The 15,894-nt window shown below is 34.7% G+C and overlaps 1 protein-coding gene across 2 annotated transcripts in view; it reads left to right on the top strand.

The window, feature by feature from the left end:
* Nucleotides 1-4,677: 4,677 nt before the first annotated feature.
* Nucleotides 4,678-15,894, top strand: part of LOC132695898 (pyrethroid hydrolase Ces2e-like) — a 31,647-nt gene continuing 20,430 nt past the window's right edge. For both annotated transcript variants that reach the window (XM_060660476.1, XM_060660475.1), the window contains exons 1-2: nt 4,678-4,748; nt 8,212-8,346. In XM_060660476.1, the coding sequence (XP_060516459.1) occupies nt 4,707-4,748; nt 8,212-8,346 (177 nt within the window). In that variant the 5' untranslated portion in view covers nt 4,678-4,706. The remainder of the gene's footprint in view (nt 4,749-8,211; nt 8,347-15,894) is intronic.

The following is a 15,894-nucleotide window of genomic DNA, read 5'->3' as shown; positions in this document are numbered from 1 at the left end:
TACACTGAATGTGTTGTAGCCAAAAAGTAACAAATCTTTTATAACATATGGTATTGTTTAGGATATATTTAATTTTTTCATAACTAAAAAGAACTTACTTATATTAAATAGCAGCCGCTAGTAAGCTAAATAAAAAGTTTGGGTATCTTCAAAATACTTTTTTTTTAAAGAGGCATAAACTTCTATAAATTGATGTCAAGATAAAAATTTTATAAAGACATTTTACAAATTTTAGAAGCTTAATTCAAACTTCCTTTTAAATAATGCGGTCAAAAATATTGATATTCATTTGATTGCGTCAACGTAAACAAAACGCAAACAAACATTTCAAACTGAAATTGTTTTTATATATATTTTTGCCTCTTATAATTAATTCGTAGGCTAAGGGGTATTTGCTGTTTAAGAAATTTTAAAGGCCTAACAATCCAGACACATTTTTAAAAAATTATTTTATAATAGTTCCAACCCTAAAAAATTCATTTGAACCCTCTGTATATTATTAAATACCTTACAAAAATTACGAGAACTAGAAAAACTTCATTAAAATGGCTAGATTACATTTGTGTTTTTGATGTAACTTTAATCAAAAACTCTGGGGTTCTACAGGCTGGTCTGAGTGATTATTTTCCTATTTTAAAAACATAAATGTGTAGCAATTTTAGTGTCCCTAAGAATACAAAACCAACTGGTCGTACAAAAATTGTATGATGCAGGGGCTGGTGGGAGTGAATTTTATAATAAAAATGACAAAAAAATATTATTATGTTGTTGTTATCTACAACATACAGCCATTAAACTGACAAAACCGCTTTTCAATATTTTTATTATAAATCTTTTTTTTTTTCATTTTAAAAACACACCGCATAATGCTTTTATATCTTTAACGAATACACGCTTGCCCTGAAAACTCATTTTTATGTTATAGTTTACCTCGCTGTAACTTGAAAACTATTTGGTTTATCAAAAAAATGCTTTTTATAAATCATATGCATTCAAGATCAACGAATCAGCTACTTTTTCAAAAACTATAATCGGATGGATTTTTAATTAGCAAAATATGAAGCCCTGTCGTGAACATTACGGCCGCCAGCGAAGCAGGGAGAAAGGGTCAAATTTGCAAAGACGGTTAGTTAATAACAGACTTGCGGTTGCGGCGGCCGCTTAAGATCGTTTTTATTTGTATACCCTCTTTCGTAGCGAATGTGATACGTATTTGCCCTCATAGTCGAATTTTTTGATAGGGATGATACTCTTTTGTTATTTTTGACAGTGCAACATTGTATATTAAACCAATAGTACATAAGTGTACATAGAAGCTAGAATAAAAATTAAAATTATATCCATAATAACAACTAAAATTAAGTAGCAGTAAAAAGCTAATCTAAAAAAAAACCCTTCGTGTTGGTCAAGGATCATTTTTGTCTCGCTTATCTAAATGTCTAAATTAAAAAATCTTATTTCACAGAAAATTGAATGTCTCTATACCTTTTTTTATATTGACAGGTGTTTAGAACTGATGTATACTCTTGTAATATTGCTTCGGTTATAAGTACATGTGAAATTTTTCATTGAATTTTACATTATGTGGCAAAAGTTTAAAGTTTCCAGGTATAGTTTCATTTATTGAAATTTGTGTGTAAGGTACTGTGTGACAAGCGTGGCTGGTTTCAACCAGTTTTTTTCACTTGGTCTCCTAATAATTTAAGAGTCCCAAACCAATAAGTTTAGGGGTATATTCTTTTTTCATTTAAACTCATCATCTTGACAAATATTAAGTATTTCCGTTTCTTTCCTGGCATTACATGTTTCGCTGGAGCCAAGAAGACTTGTTAAAAAATATAAATTATTTGGAATATGCGTTTTGTAATCCTTAATTTTCAAATTTTTAAATTTAAATTATGCCATTTATTTCCGTTTTAATATTTTGGCAAATCTTCGTCATTGCTGACGAAGCAAAGGATTAATAGTTGGACGTTTCCGTCTTAGTGTGATGCACTACAGCTTCAATGACTTGCTTCTTAGAAAACCGTTTCACAAAATTTCTAGGTTCTTCTAGGTATAGATTTCTTCTTGGAGAATTCACTATTTCGATCCACAAAGATGCCTTTAACTTTTTTAACCAAAAATCCCAATGTGCGAGCTTATTTATTGTTTTACGTGATTCTGATAGCATGAAGCATTTAATTTCGTATTTCTTCGAGTTTTAATTTTGTTTTTCCATATTAGTCATAACTTGTCAGAGCTTTTGATTTTTTAAACGTTTCTGGCAAAATACGCAATTTAAAACTCGTATAGGTTTTGTAACAGTTTTTATGTCATTGTAAACTTGTTCCCTTATGTCATTAAAATTCAAAAAAATATGTAAAGCATCAGGATCGTTGTCTTAACAGATGTTCATGCGGATTTTTGCACATTCAATTAATTTTTGTGTGGATATTTGTTTTGACGTTATGAGCTTTCCGCCTTATAGACTAGGTACACATAATTGGAAGTTAAAAACTTTTGCTTTAGTGTTAGCAGCTTTTTTCGTTAAATGCTTTAATTTGATTATTGATTCAAGTTCGCAATTAGAACATGTACTGATTTTAATATCCATTTGGATGAAAATTATAACTAATGGGTTATTATTTATCATTCCCACACAAAAATAAATATATTTTAGTCACATTAAAAACTACTTCACTCCCTCAAAGAAAACTATTTTGACACTTAAAACGTAGACATAAAAAATAAATAAAATCATCCTCGCTGCGAAAGTGGTTGTACAAGCGCACGTCGGAACCGCAAAGTCTATTGCCTGACCGTCCTCGCAAATCTGACCCTTCCTCGCTGCTTCGCTGGCTTCCGCGATATTCGCAACATGGTTTCACATTTTGCTAATTAAAAACAAAAACTATCCATCAGATTGGGGTTTTTAAAAAAATAACGGATTCGTGAACCTTCAATGCATATCGTTTATAGGAAACACTTTTTTGATAAACCAAATAGTTTTCAAGTTACAGCGAGGTAGACGATAACATAAAAATGAGATTTCAGAGCAAGCTTTTATTCATAAGATACTCCCATATAAAAACATTATGTGGTGTTTTTAAAATGAAAAAATAAATTATTTCTAATAAAAATATTGAAAAGCGGTTTTGTCAATTTAAGAGCAGTATGGTGTAGATAACAAAAAAATAATAATTTCTTGACAATTTTTAGAAAATTCACCCCCACCACCCCCTGCACCGCACGATTTTTATACGACCAATCTACGATATTTCAGGCTTCTTACATTTTATTTTATGTTTTCCTTTTTATTCATTTATTTTATTAAAGTTAATGTGCCTAAGCAGCTTTTGTGTATAAATAAACTTATCAAGGCGAACAAGCGGAAGAAAATTTTTCAAAATTATATTTGTTTATTTTGTATAATAAAAGTCCTTTATTATTATTAAAGACAGAAAAATAATTAAACTGCCAATATTCAAATTGTGTTTATCATATCTTCATCATATCTTTTTGAACATTTTCTTGTTCTTATCCAAAACCAGAGAAGGCATTAATTTAGTACTCCATTCATTTTTAAGGGAAGTCACAAAATTTCGTTCGTTACCCGCAAATACGCCGCAAATACGGTCGAAATGAATCCTTTTCAGTATATTGTGCGCCTAAAACAACGGCCTTGAAATACGCAAAAAATGCTACGTTGCCATTTTACTACCTCGTAGGAAGCCATAAAGTAATGCAACTAAACATACTGTGAAGTCCTAACGTATGGTTTACCGCGGAGAGTCAAAGGGAAGTCAATACATGCGACAGACATACCAAGATTACATTGCGAATTGCGATGCGAGCGCCAACGATCTACGCCTGAACTAAAATTGATAATGTACGGATAAATGGTCGACCTTGGGACTTCATTAGAAAATTTTGCAGGAACGTTGCTAAGGCCCTCAAGGTCATACTGGCAAAGTTTTACATAGGAAACGTTGTGACTTCCGAAATCGGAAGTCTCCACGTTGTAGATGAAGTCACATCGTTAATTGAGTATGTATTTTGGAAGTTGTAGAGTACGTTTATCAATATATATATATATATATATATATATATATATATATATATATATATATATATATATATATATATATATATATATATATATATATATATATATATATATATATATATATATATATATATTGTGTGTGTGTGTGTGTGTTTAAGGGATTATTTTCATTTTTTTATTTTGTGTACAAAATGTGATGTATTATTTCTAATTAAATTTTGCATTGTCAATCGAATAAGCATGTTGTTATTATCATTAGTATTATTATAATCAACATTTTCTAATGGGTTCATCTTTAATGGTCCTTGATGTGTCAGTTGTTTAACACGTGACAATGTGACATCGTTGCCATGAAAAAATTAGACCATCGCGGGCTGTCCATCGACTGATGAAGAGGTAGAGAGGTAAAAAGAGAAGGGAACAGTAATTTGGAAATGCAGTATTACAGTATTATTGAAGTTTCTTTGCAAAATAGTTTTGGTTTGGTTTTGGAGCATTCTTTTCCCTCCAGAAACGATATTTCATTATCTACACAAGTGTTTCTCAATATAATCAAAATATTTTCCGCCTTTATCAACCTGTTAATGTATTTTTTCTAATAGTTCAAGTGTTATTGAGTTCCTATATAAAATTGCATTGCAAGCCAGTATGAGTTAAAATGTTCTGCGTATATTTCGGTGCGTTTTTAATTAACTCTGCAGTAAGTGAAATTTTATTTATTTACTCTGATAAATCTTCAAAATTTTTTGTTTGCACTGATTTGTCATCAGCGTCATCATCGGCCATCATAGGCCACTAAGGGGGAAACAATTCTAATAATTTTCTTTAATATAATTGCAAAATTTATTTAACAAAAATATAATCTTTATGGAAGAAGTACCGACTTTACAACTAATAGAGAGTGAATTAGAGCAACCAACTCAAGTCATTTTCATCGCTAGTAAATAAATTTTAGAACTGTTGCTGATTTCTCTCTCTCTCTCTCTCTCTCTCTCTCTCTCTCTCTCTCTCTCTCTCTCTGTCTCTCTCTCTCTCTCTCTCGATATCTCGCAAGATCAATCCAATTTCCTAGAGTTGAGAGTCCTGAGGTCCTTTCTTGTAGTATTTCAACCCGGCCCGCCCATAGAAGTCTTTTAGGCTTTATTTATTAAGAGAAAATTTTTAATTATCAACTTCAAAAGAATCCTGGAAAATTCTGCTTGTTGAGAAATGAAAAGAAAATGTACCAGATTCAAAATAAACAATAACTCAATAAAATCACTTCTATACAAAACTACTTTTTGATAATAAATGCTATTAAATATCAGTATAGTTTTGTGCAAGTAATATCAGATAACATCTACAAATAAAGGCAAGTGCTGTGTGTATTGTTTGCGGAACATGATCGAAATCCTATTCAGCGTTGCCAACTGGGATCGAAAGTGAGATATGCAATATTTACAACAAAAATTCTGGATAATCAAGATATTTAGAAGCATAGACAATGTGTAGAAATGCCACAAAAGACTTACCACAGGAATAGTAAATCTAGACAAACTCGGATTAAGTCAAGATTGTGTAAATAACGCCTTAGATGATATTATGGCGACGAAGTGGAACAAATATACAACTCATTGGTTACAACTTCAATAAGCGACTATGATAATTGAAAAACTTCAGTCATAACTGCAAAAGATACAAAAGCAACTAAAGAAAAAGGAACCAAATGACATAAAGTTGGAAAATTCTGTTGGAATTCTTATGGAACTGGTAAAGACAGAATGAAAAATTGTCACAATAGGGTTGTTTTTGAAAAAAAGCAGATCAAGATAAAATGCACGTTAACCACGATTTAACAATACTGCTGCATGCTGCTGAAGAGTTTTTGAAAAAATAAAAGGGATATAAATATTTGTGGTATAAAAGTAAAAATAGGTTTCTTGGAAAAAAAGAAAGCACTAAAACCAACATTTAATCAAATAATAATTATGATATTTTTATCCTAATTGAAAAATGGTTAGTGCGAGAAGGTATATATAGGTATATACAGGTATACACTTTAAAAAACTTATTAAATCAAAATCCGAGACTACAATAAGCTGGATATGTGCCGAAAATATGAGTACCGAGTTTCCAAAAATCCACCTTATTAGATAGTCAAAGTTATGTGATACGAAGCTTAAAAAATACATTGATGCTAAGTAATTATTTAACTAAAAATAATATTGACTCTGATAATGCTACTCGAGTACCCCCCAAATCCAAAACTGTTATAGACAATGTAATAGTCGACCAAGCAAGCTTCAAATGTTGTTTCCAGATGGTGGTTGAAGACAATATTTTGTCTGATCCTAACAAACTAGTAGTTAACATCACAGAAAAGATAAAGTCATATTAACCAAAAACAGTATGAAGTTCAAAGTGTAGACCACAATAAATTTAAAGCATTATTCCGTCAGAAAGGAGAAAACAAGTAAAAAAAAAAGTTAAGGCGGAGTATGTAAAAGTTAAATGCAGGAGCTATTGGAAAAATTTAAAAAAAAGTTGCGTACTTGATGAGGAACACAAGACTCTAAAAAACAAAGTAACAAATTACGTTAAAACTTTAAGAAATCCATACTTTAGAAAACATTGCGTGACTTTGGTAATGAATTAATTAATAGCTTAATGAAAAAAAATCTAAATATCATAGTCCCTATAATTGTGAACAATAGGAAAAGTGATGATTCTATTAATATAGCTAATAAATTTAAAGTCAACTTCTCTAACGTAGGTAAAAACATAGTACGAGAAATATACAATCAAATAAATAATCTAATACAAGCTGGCCGTAATGACCTTTAATCTAATGAAATTTATTATTATCCAATTCATTAATATATTATTAGAATTTATAAAAACGTTGGCCCCCGATCATGGCCAGGTAACAATTTATTAGATAGTCAACGACGTGTTGGTCAGTAATGTTTTTCCATGTGAATTATAAATTAATAGAATAAGTATTATATTTAAGCTTGGTTGTGGAAAATGTATAGATATTTGTCGCCGCATTGGAATTATTAGTGTACAAAAATTGTTGCGACTGTGATTAAGTAGAATATAACGTCTTTCATTAGTTAGCACATAGATGATCAATTTCAGTATGGCTTTAATAAAGATATTCAAAGCGCCCTGCTTGATGGTTTAAATAATGTTTCGATTGATAAAGCTTTTAATGTGGTTTATTGTTCATCTTTTAGTGAAAAGGACACAGTTTTTTGAAAGTTGATTCGGTCTTGCCGTTGAGTCTGCATAATTTAACCCTCCTAAATTTAAATCTGATAAGCATTTTCTTCTATCACGTATACGTTTTTATCAACATTGAAAGAATTATTTTTATTTATACAAGAACAAAAATATAATTCAAAAAAATCTAAATTAAATAACAAAGTCTCAAAGTCTCAAAAATTTCGTCTACTGGATTTCTTGTACATTACATGTCCCGATGGTCCCTTTTTAGTGACCAGCATTAATCTGCCGTTATTATCGACCTTGAGATCTGCTTTCCATTTTTTTTATATCTTGCTGGAATCTTTTCTCTTGCTCCTCACTCACGGCACCATGATTTTAGTTAAAGTACTCCAAATGAAAGTGTAAAAAGTGTAGTTTCATACTCATAGTCATGTGCATACTAACATATTTTCTACAATGTCTTTGTAATTTGGATAAGTGTTATTTCCAAGAAAACATTTTTAACATCAGCAAATGTAACCCATGCAACTTTTTCAAAATCGCACTTAGTATACAAGTAGAGAAGCAGACAGATTTCCGTTCTATAAAAGGTTGCTCTCGGTTGCCCTTTCAAAAACTATACTGTATATGGCCAATTACATACATACCTCTTTTTTAGGACACATGGTATACGAAGTTCGCGTTAGACATCCTGACAAATAAAACATTGCGTTGCATTAATTTATTGCATAAATTTCTAAAAATCTCACCTCCAAGCAAACACTCATAGATAGTCCATCATCGTATATATATTTATCGTATTTTTGATCAATTTTGAACAGAATTCGATCAAGAACAAAAGATCAGACGATAATGCACAAAAACACATGTCTACATGGAAAAACTAAACTCCTTTGACCGATCAATATGTCCTTAAATTTTTTGTATTGAAAGTTGAAACACCCTGTATTTAGTTCGCAGATACAATCGTAGACCTTCCAGATGGAAAGGTCAGAGGCTACGAAATAACAACGAACGAAAACAACAGGTTAGTCGCCTTCCTTGGGATACCATACGCATCTCCGCCACTGGGAAACCTAAGATTTCAGGTAAGTAACACTCAATTGCTATTTTGGTATTGAAAAGTGATGAGGAAACTACGGCCCGCGGAAAGGTTTAAGAGTGCCGTCGTGAGAATGTGTAATGTGACAACCCGCATAAAAACTACCTGCGGCGATATTTAAAACACAATAGCATTCTGGACAAATCCATCAGACCCAAACAGCTGACTCTTCTTCGCTGGAAACTTCCAGACACTCTCGCATTTTCGATTCATTGTTCTGTTTTTCCGAAAGAACCGGAAAAATCCAATTCCCGAACAATCCTTGCAGATAAGTATAAATACAAGCCAGGCCGCCCGAAGGTCAGCTACTTACTCAGTCATCTGCAACGCTGTGACTCGAGTAATTGTTTGTGTAATCAACGAAACTCCCACTGCTTCAACAAACACCCGCCCAAGAGCATTAGTTAGTAGTAAGCTTTCGTCAATTTAGTTTCTGTGTGTTATTCTCCGATAAACTTAGTTTACCAATGGATAAGTTATGTAATATAATTACAGATGGTGCTCCTAATATTGTTGGAATCAATCAAGGATTTGTTGGGAAATTTAATTCTAAGTATCCGGAAAATGATGTTGTTTTTTTCCATTGCCTTATACATCAGGATGATCTCTGTAAATCGGCTTTAGACATTGATCACATAATTAATATTGTTCCAGAGGTTTATTACATTTCACCAGTTTTTGGAGTCCGTACATGCTGAGCATTCCGATATCCCGTATTATTCAAAAGTTCATTGGTTTAGTGCTGGAAAAGTATTTGAAACAATTTGGGATTTAAAAGGCGATATTGGGAATTTTCTTCTTGATAAAGACATTTATAATCAATTTATAATCAATCAAAACGTGGCTTTCTGATTTCGCTTTTTTCACAGACCTCCTCGTACACATGAATAAACTTAATCTCAAATAGCAACGGAAAAATCAGTTTCTTCACGATATTTGGCAATACCTGAAGAGTTTCAAATCGCAGTTATTATTATTTGCTAATCAGATCTCTAAATCTGATTTTTCTCATTTTCCAAGAATACAATCTTTAAAATTCCCTATATCAAACAATAAGATTAAAAAATACGAAATTAATTTGAGAAAACTATATTCAGAATTTGAAAGGAGATTTCAGGACTTTAGAAAAATGGAAGCAGAGTTTAGTATTTTTGCGACCTCATTCAATGTGTATTACGAAGAAGTTGATGCAAAGTTTAATACTGTAATGTAATACTTTCCTGAAACAAACTTTTCATTGAGTACCATTACTAGAATTTTATAAAAATTTAAGCCCAGATAATTTCCCAAATCTAATTACCCATGCAATGAAAATAATGGCAATGTTCAGCTCGTCTTATATATGCGAACAAATCTTTTCAACAATGAAGCTTAGGAAAACTTCTTTAAGAAGCAGAATTACAGATGCGCACCTTTCATCAGTTTTAAAAATTTCTGCTTCGCAAATGGAACCGGACAATGATGAAATTTTGATAAAACAGTCTCGATTTCATTTTTCTCATGCCGTTTGTTTATTTGTTATGGCTAATCGATGTTCCTTGAGCCATTCTTGCATGTGAGTTTTCAGTGATGCATATTTGCTGCATATTTCGAAAATTTTGAATTTTTTCTAAAATATGATTGTATAAAGTTACTCTCAATTGCTCGTCAGATCATTTTCATGCAAAACTTTCTAAACAACAAGTAATTCTTTTCTGAGCAGCAACTTTTCTCGTATTCGTTGACGAGTCAGCCCCCATATTTTGAAGTATTCTTTTTTCTCTTGAGTTAAGGTGTGGAACAGAAGTGCAGTATAATTCTGTAAGCAATTTAGCGTTTTTGTTCTTCAAGCTCTGTCGATACGATGCAATTTCTACATTTATTTTTTCACGTACGCAATTTTGCTTGTAAATCGGCGTTAGTTTCCATAAAGGTTATAGGTGGCTCTTAAATATCTAAATATTACTTTGAGATGCTAGATATCGGACAAGAAACATATAAGTTGAAAAAATGTTCAAAAAGCACTTCCGCTCATTCCTCCACCGCACGTCGAGTATTTACAGATGAAAATTTGGCCTCCCAAATATATCATTTTGAAAAGTGCCAATGGACAATTTGTTTAAAAAATTATTGGTATTGGAAAACATAACAAGTCACACAAACAATTTGTTTAAAATTTAACCTAAATAAAAGTAAGAGAATTGCCCATAAATACTTTTAGAGAATTAATAAATTAATATAATTGGTATATTTTATTCAGCATCTTAAAGAAACAACATTTCTCTCGTTTTGAGTATTGGGACTTTTCCTATGCACCCACAAAACATAAGCGTGCAGAAAGTTTAGTCATTTAAAAATACTTCTAAAAAGTATTGGTTTGTAACAAAATTTAAAATACCACATTCAAAAATAAAATTACATCAAAATAAGCAAGCGCATTTTGTTCACAAAGTGCATCCTGTCTGCTTTAAAAAAAAATCCAGTTAAAAATACATGCATATTTACCGGAATTTAGATGCTAGAATCAATTCACAGAATAATTTAATCGTACTTTATTGTAATCTCCATTCAAATGTAGATGACAGGAATAACTAATCTTTGCACATGGAATATTATAAAAGGATCCTATTACTGTTTTCTTCAAGATACACAAATACGACTTAATTAATTATAATATTATTTTATTTATTATAGAACTGTAATTCCAGTTTGATGATATTATTTTTTTGAACAAATGTCGGGAACAGCTATGGGTTCTCCATTATCACCAGTCATCGCGGATATACTTATGGAAGCCTTTGAGAAGAAAGCTCTATACACCTTTCATCTAAACCCAAAATTATGGAAACGCTACGTCGATGATACTTTTGTTATTTGGCCTCATGATCAAGAAACCCTAGTAGATTTTCTTAGACATTTAAAATCTATACACCCTAACATACTTTTTACCATTGAGTTGGAAGCTAATAATAACCTTCCATTCTTAGATACTCTTATCAATAGAAAATCAGACCTGACATTGGGTCATTGTGTTTACAGAAAACGTACGCACACAGACCGATACCTTAATGCATGGTCACATCACCATCCGGCCCAAAAATCATCGGTTATGAACTCTCTTGTTTACAGAGCCGTAAAACTATCTCAGCCCGAGTCACTAAAAACAAAATTAAAATACCTTACCTCTGCTCTTCTCTCTAATAATTTCCACATTAAAGATATTACGCGTTCCATCAAAAAATACACTTCACCACAACCTTCCAATAGCAATGAGACCGAAAGCAATCCTACACTTGCCACTGTGGTCTTTCCTTACATTCAAAACATCACTGACCACATATCAAAAGTTCCAAAGAAGTATAACGTCAAAACCAGATTTACCACTTGTCCAAAAATGTCTCAACATCTTCGGTACGTCAAAGACAAAATTCCATTTGCGATGCCAGGATTATTATTATTATCGTATGGCAATAACACAGTCTAGTTTTAAATGTTAATGTTTACAAAGGTTAAATCTTAATATCTAGGTTTTCAATCCAACAGCCGATGGAGTGGCCCTCAAGAAGTCTGTTGTCGTACACTGGCTCTGTCTTTTTTCGCACTCGTATGCTAGGTGGCGGATGGTTTGTCGCCTTCCACAGTCGCAGCAGTTGGTTTCTGATTTGCCCCATTTGTGCAGAGAGTCCGCACAAACACCGCATTCTGTACGGATCCGATTTAGGGAGCACCAGGTTCCTCTCGGTAGTGTAGAACCTGGAACAGTTTGGTTAACGTGGAAAACGCTGCAAATATCTGGAGGAACGCTATTTTGCCACATCTGAGCCAATTCGTCTTGTAGGTGGAAGTTATTGGATATAAGCGCTGCCGCTGTTTGAATTGGAATTTTTCTGGAGCGGAGCCTGTGCCCTAGTTGAGCGATATCTTCATGGATTTGGAGTTAGGGATTGTTTTGTATTTTTCTAAATTCTCTGCAGAGAGCTTCCGATCGCCGGAGATGGGCTGGTGGAATGTTGCAGAGCGCGGGGAGCCAATACGTGGGTGTGGATTTGATGGTTCCACTGATAATTCTAAGTGAGTTGTGGATTTGGACATCCACTAGTTTTGAGTGGGGGCTATTCGTCCAGACAGGAGCGCAGTATTCGGCCGAGGAGTAAACAAGGCCAAGAACGGAACATCGGAGCGTTTCGGCTGAGGCACCCCAGCTGGTGCCACACAGTTTGGATATTATGTTGTTTCTTGTCTTAAGTTTGGCGGCTACGTTGCTTAAATGTTTTTTAAAGGAGAGTGTACGGTCTAAGGTGACGCCCAGGTATTTCGGGTGCTTGTTATGTTTTAGTCGGGTTCAGTTAAATTCGACGTTCAGTTCTGTGTTCGCCAACTTGTTGTTAAGGTGGAAGCAAGAAGTCTCAGTTTTGGTCACACTCGGTTTCAATCTCCATTTCGCAAAGAAATCATTCATGGCCATCAGATCTTCGCACAATACATCTTCTGCAACGTGGAGGTTTTTATGTCTGAAGCCAAGAGCCATGTCGTCGGCATAGTTAAATTTTTTAGAGCGAGTTTCAGGTAGGTCTGACACATAAAGGTTAAATAGCAGAGGGGCAAGGACGGACCCCTGCGGTAAATCATTATTTAGTACTCTCTTTTTACTTGATTGATCATTCAAATGCACTTGGAATGAGCGATTGCTAAGCATGTTGTCGATAAGGCTTGTAGTTGCTTTGCATCTGGTGATGTTCAGAAGTTTGTATATAAGACCCTGGCGCCAGACCGTATCATAAGCCACGGTTAAATCTATGAAAACGAGTGCCGATTTCTCCTGATTTTGGAAACCAGCTTCTATGAAGGTTGTAAGGCTGAGGACTTGATCGCAGCAGCTTCGGTTTTTTCTGAATCCCGCCTGCTCTATTGGGATATGCAGCATGATTATGTCGGATATGCGGTTGTATATAAGTTTTTCCAGTAATTTATAGCAGGAGCTGAGTAATGCGATGGGTCTATAGCTCTCGGGTCTGTCTTTATCTTTACCAGGCTTGAGCAATGAGATTATTTTTGAGTTTTTTAGTTTTGGTGGTATATAGCCATTGTGGAGAATCTCAGAGTAGAACTTAGCCAGCCAAGCCTTTGTTACAGATCCACTATAGGACAAGAACTCTACATGCAACCCATCATAGCCGGGCGCTTTACCTGTTTTCATTTCCTTTATAGCGTTTTCAATCTCCTCTATTGAGAAGGGTTTAGCGAAATCGGATTCTCTTGTGATGTTCTTTTTTAGCTGGGATAGCTCTTTTCTGATTTTGGTTGTGTGACTTTTGTCGTTGGGCGCTCTGGAAGTTGAAACAATATGGTCCGCTATCTGATCTGCGGATACCGCGGGGTCGTTTCTCACAGGTGGAGAACCTGATCCGAGTTTTCTTATGAGACTCCAGGCTTTTCGGCTCGAGTGTTTGAAGTCCACATTGGCGACGGTTTGGGACCATTTATCACGTCTAGCGTTGTCAAGGCTCTGCAGTATTTCGTCAGCGAGATCAGAGTCTCCGCTGTTGAGATATTCCTCATATAAGGATTGACTGTCCTCATGCCAGCCGGGAATGTACTCTTTTCTATATCGTCGAGGGATGGACTTTTTTGCGGCGGCGATCACCGCTCCACAGAATCTGTCATAATTTTTGGGCTTAGCCGGGATCCAGTGCAGAGTTCTATCCAGGATGTGTTGGAATTTCCCCCAGTCCGCTTTATTGAAATTCCATCTTGGCTTTGGTGTTGAATTTATAAGTGGGATTTGGACTCCTACTGTCACCAGAACAGGCCTATGTTGGCTATGGGGAAAGCATGACAGCACTTTCCTTTCTGTTGCTAGGAGGGTGTTGTCTAGTTTTCTGGTGACAAAGCAAAGATCGGGGTTAGAGTCTCTGTTCCAGGCGGCGGATCTAAATGTCCCTGGCTGCTTGGCATCGTGAACTAGGTAGAGATTACTGATCTCCGCCCAGCTGGTTAATTCGGTAACGTCTTCATTAAGGTAGCCCCAGGCAGTGCTGTGGCTGTTGACGTCACCAATATAGACCGCGGGGCGAGTTTCCATTGGTAAAGCTGCTTCCGGCCAGGTCATACCAGGCGGCTTGTACACATTGATTATCGAGAGAAGGCCGATCTTGACGGTTATTATGTAGACACTGTTCGTGCAGTTGGATGATACTAAGGATGCATTTTTTATAGTGCTCCTGACGTATGTGGCTTAGCCATGCGCATGATGGAAAAGAGATGCAAGTGCGGTATAACCAGGGATACGACCTCTTTTTTGAAATTCTTCATCGCTGTTTGTGTGGGTTTCCTGTAGGGTCACAACATCGATGTCATTTTCGGTCAGCAGTTTAGATAGGTATTCACATTTGGCTCTGCTTATACCCTCTATATTTAGCTGGCAAATACGGACTGACGGTCCGATAATTCTAGTCTTGGGGCTCTGAGAAGAGCTGTTTCGAATCTGATTTGGAATAGCTTGCGAGGTCATCCTCACTAGTAGAACAGTAGAAATGTAGAAACAGTAGAAACATGTATTTAAGGGACAGGATATAGATACAAATTGTCTGACCGCCAGCTGTGTTAGCTCTTTAGCGTTACTCAGGGTGCACCACGAGGAGGCGAGCTAACGTTGCACCCCTGCGATGCCAGGAGTTTACAGCCCATCCATATGCGGCAAGGAATGCATTGGAGAGCCCGGACGAAAAATATCAACTAGGCTCAAAGAACATGAAAGAGCCTTACGACTAAGACAAATTAACTCATCAGCTGTTGCCGAACACACTCAGGAAACCGGACATAAAATTTTATTCGGTAAAACTAAAATTCTTGCATGTAATCAGTTCTTCTAGCAACGAAAAATCCTAGTGTCTATAGAATTCTATAAGCAACCTAACAATCTCAACCGCGACTCAGGTCTCTACTTGTCACCAATTTGGGAATCAGTCGTCCGAGACTGTGTTTATGCCCCTCAAACAATATATAAGCAGGTACAGAGTAAAATACGAGCCAGTTTCAGTCAAGCTCTGGAGAAGCCAACAGGATGATTGGCATAACGTCAGCAATTTCGACTCAGCAAAAACTGACGCAGGAGGAATCCCGAAGTTTTGTAAAAAATAAAATACATTGTTGTTTATAAACGCAATAAAACTTGAGAGGATTACCACCATCAAGAATTGCAAAAAGGAGTGATGGAAGCAATAAAAATTTTTTTATTTATAATTTCTCAAACCATTGTTAATCATTAGTAACTAAAGCACAAATTCTATTCATTGTAAATGACAAAATTTAAGTCAGCTGCATTGTGCTTGTTGACAATATGGTACTGGCCTCAAATCCTTTTTAAATACTGATGACCGATGGTTGTTTTGTGCCAGGCCTCTCTGGAATTTGTCATGTTGTTTTGACTACCACTAAAAATTAAAGATCTGCTGGTGTCTACTTTAGTTTTACCTAGAAAAAAAATTGTTATGTCTAAATAATAAATAAAGCCAAAAAACGCCCTCTTATTAACAAAAATTTCTCTTATGTTCAA

The sequence above is a fragment of the Cylas formicarius genome, unplaced genomic scaffold (genome assembly GCF_029955315.1).
Source record: "Cylas formicarius isolate icCylForm1 unplaced genomic scaffold, icCylForm1.1 PGA_scaffold_13__1_contigs__length_503275, whole genome shotgun sequence".
Lineage (NCBI taxonomy): Eukaryota > Metazoa > Arthropoda > Insecta > Coleoptera > Brentidae > Cylas > Cylas formicarius.
This window is presented reverse-complemented; position numbering and strand designations above follow the sequence as displayed.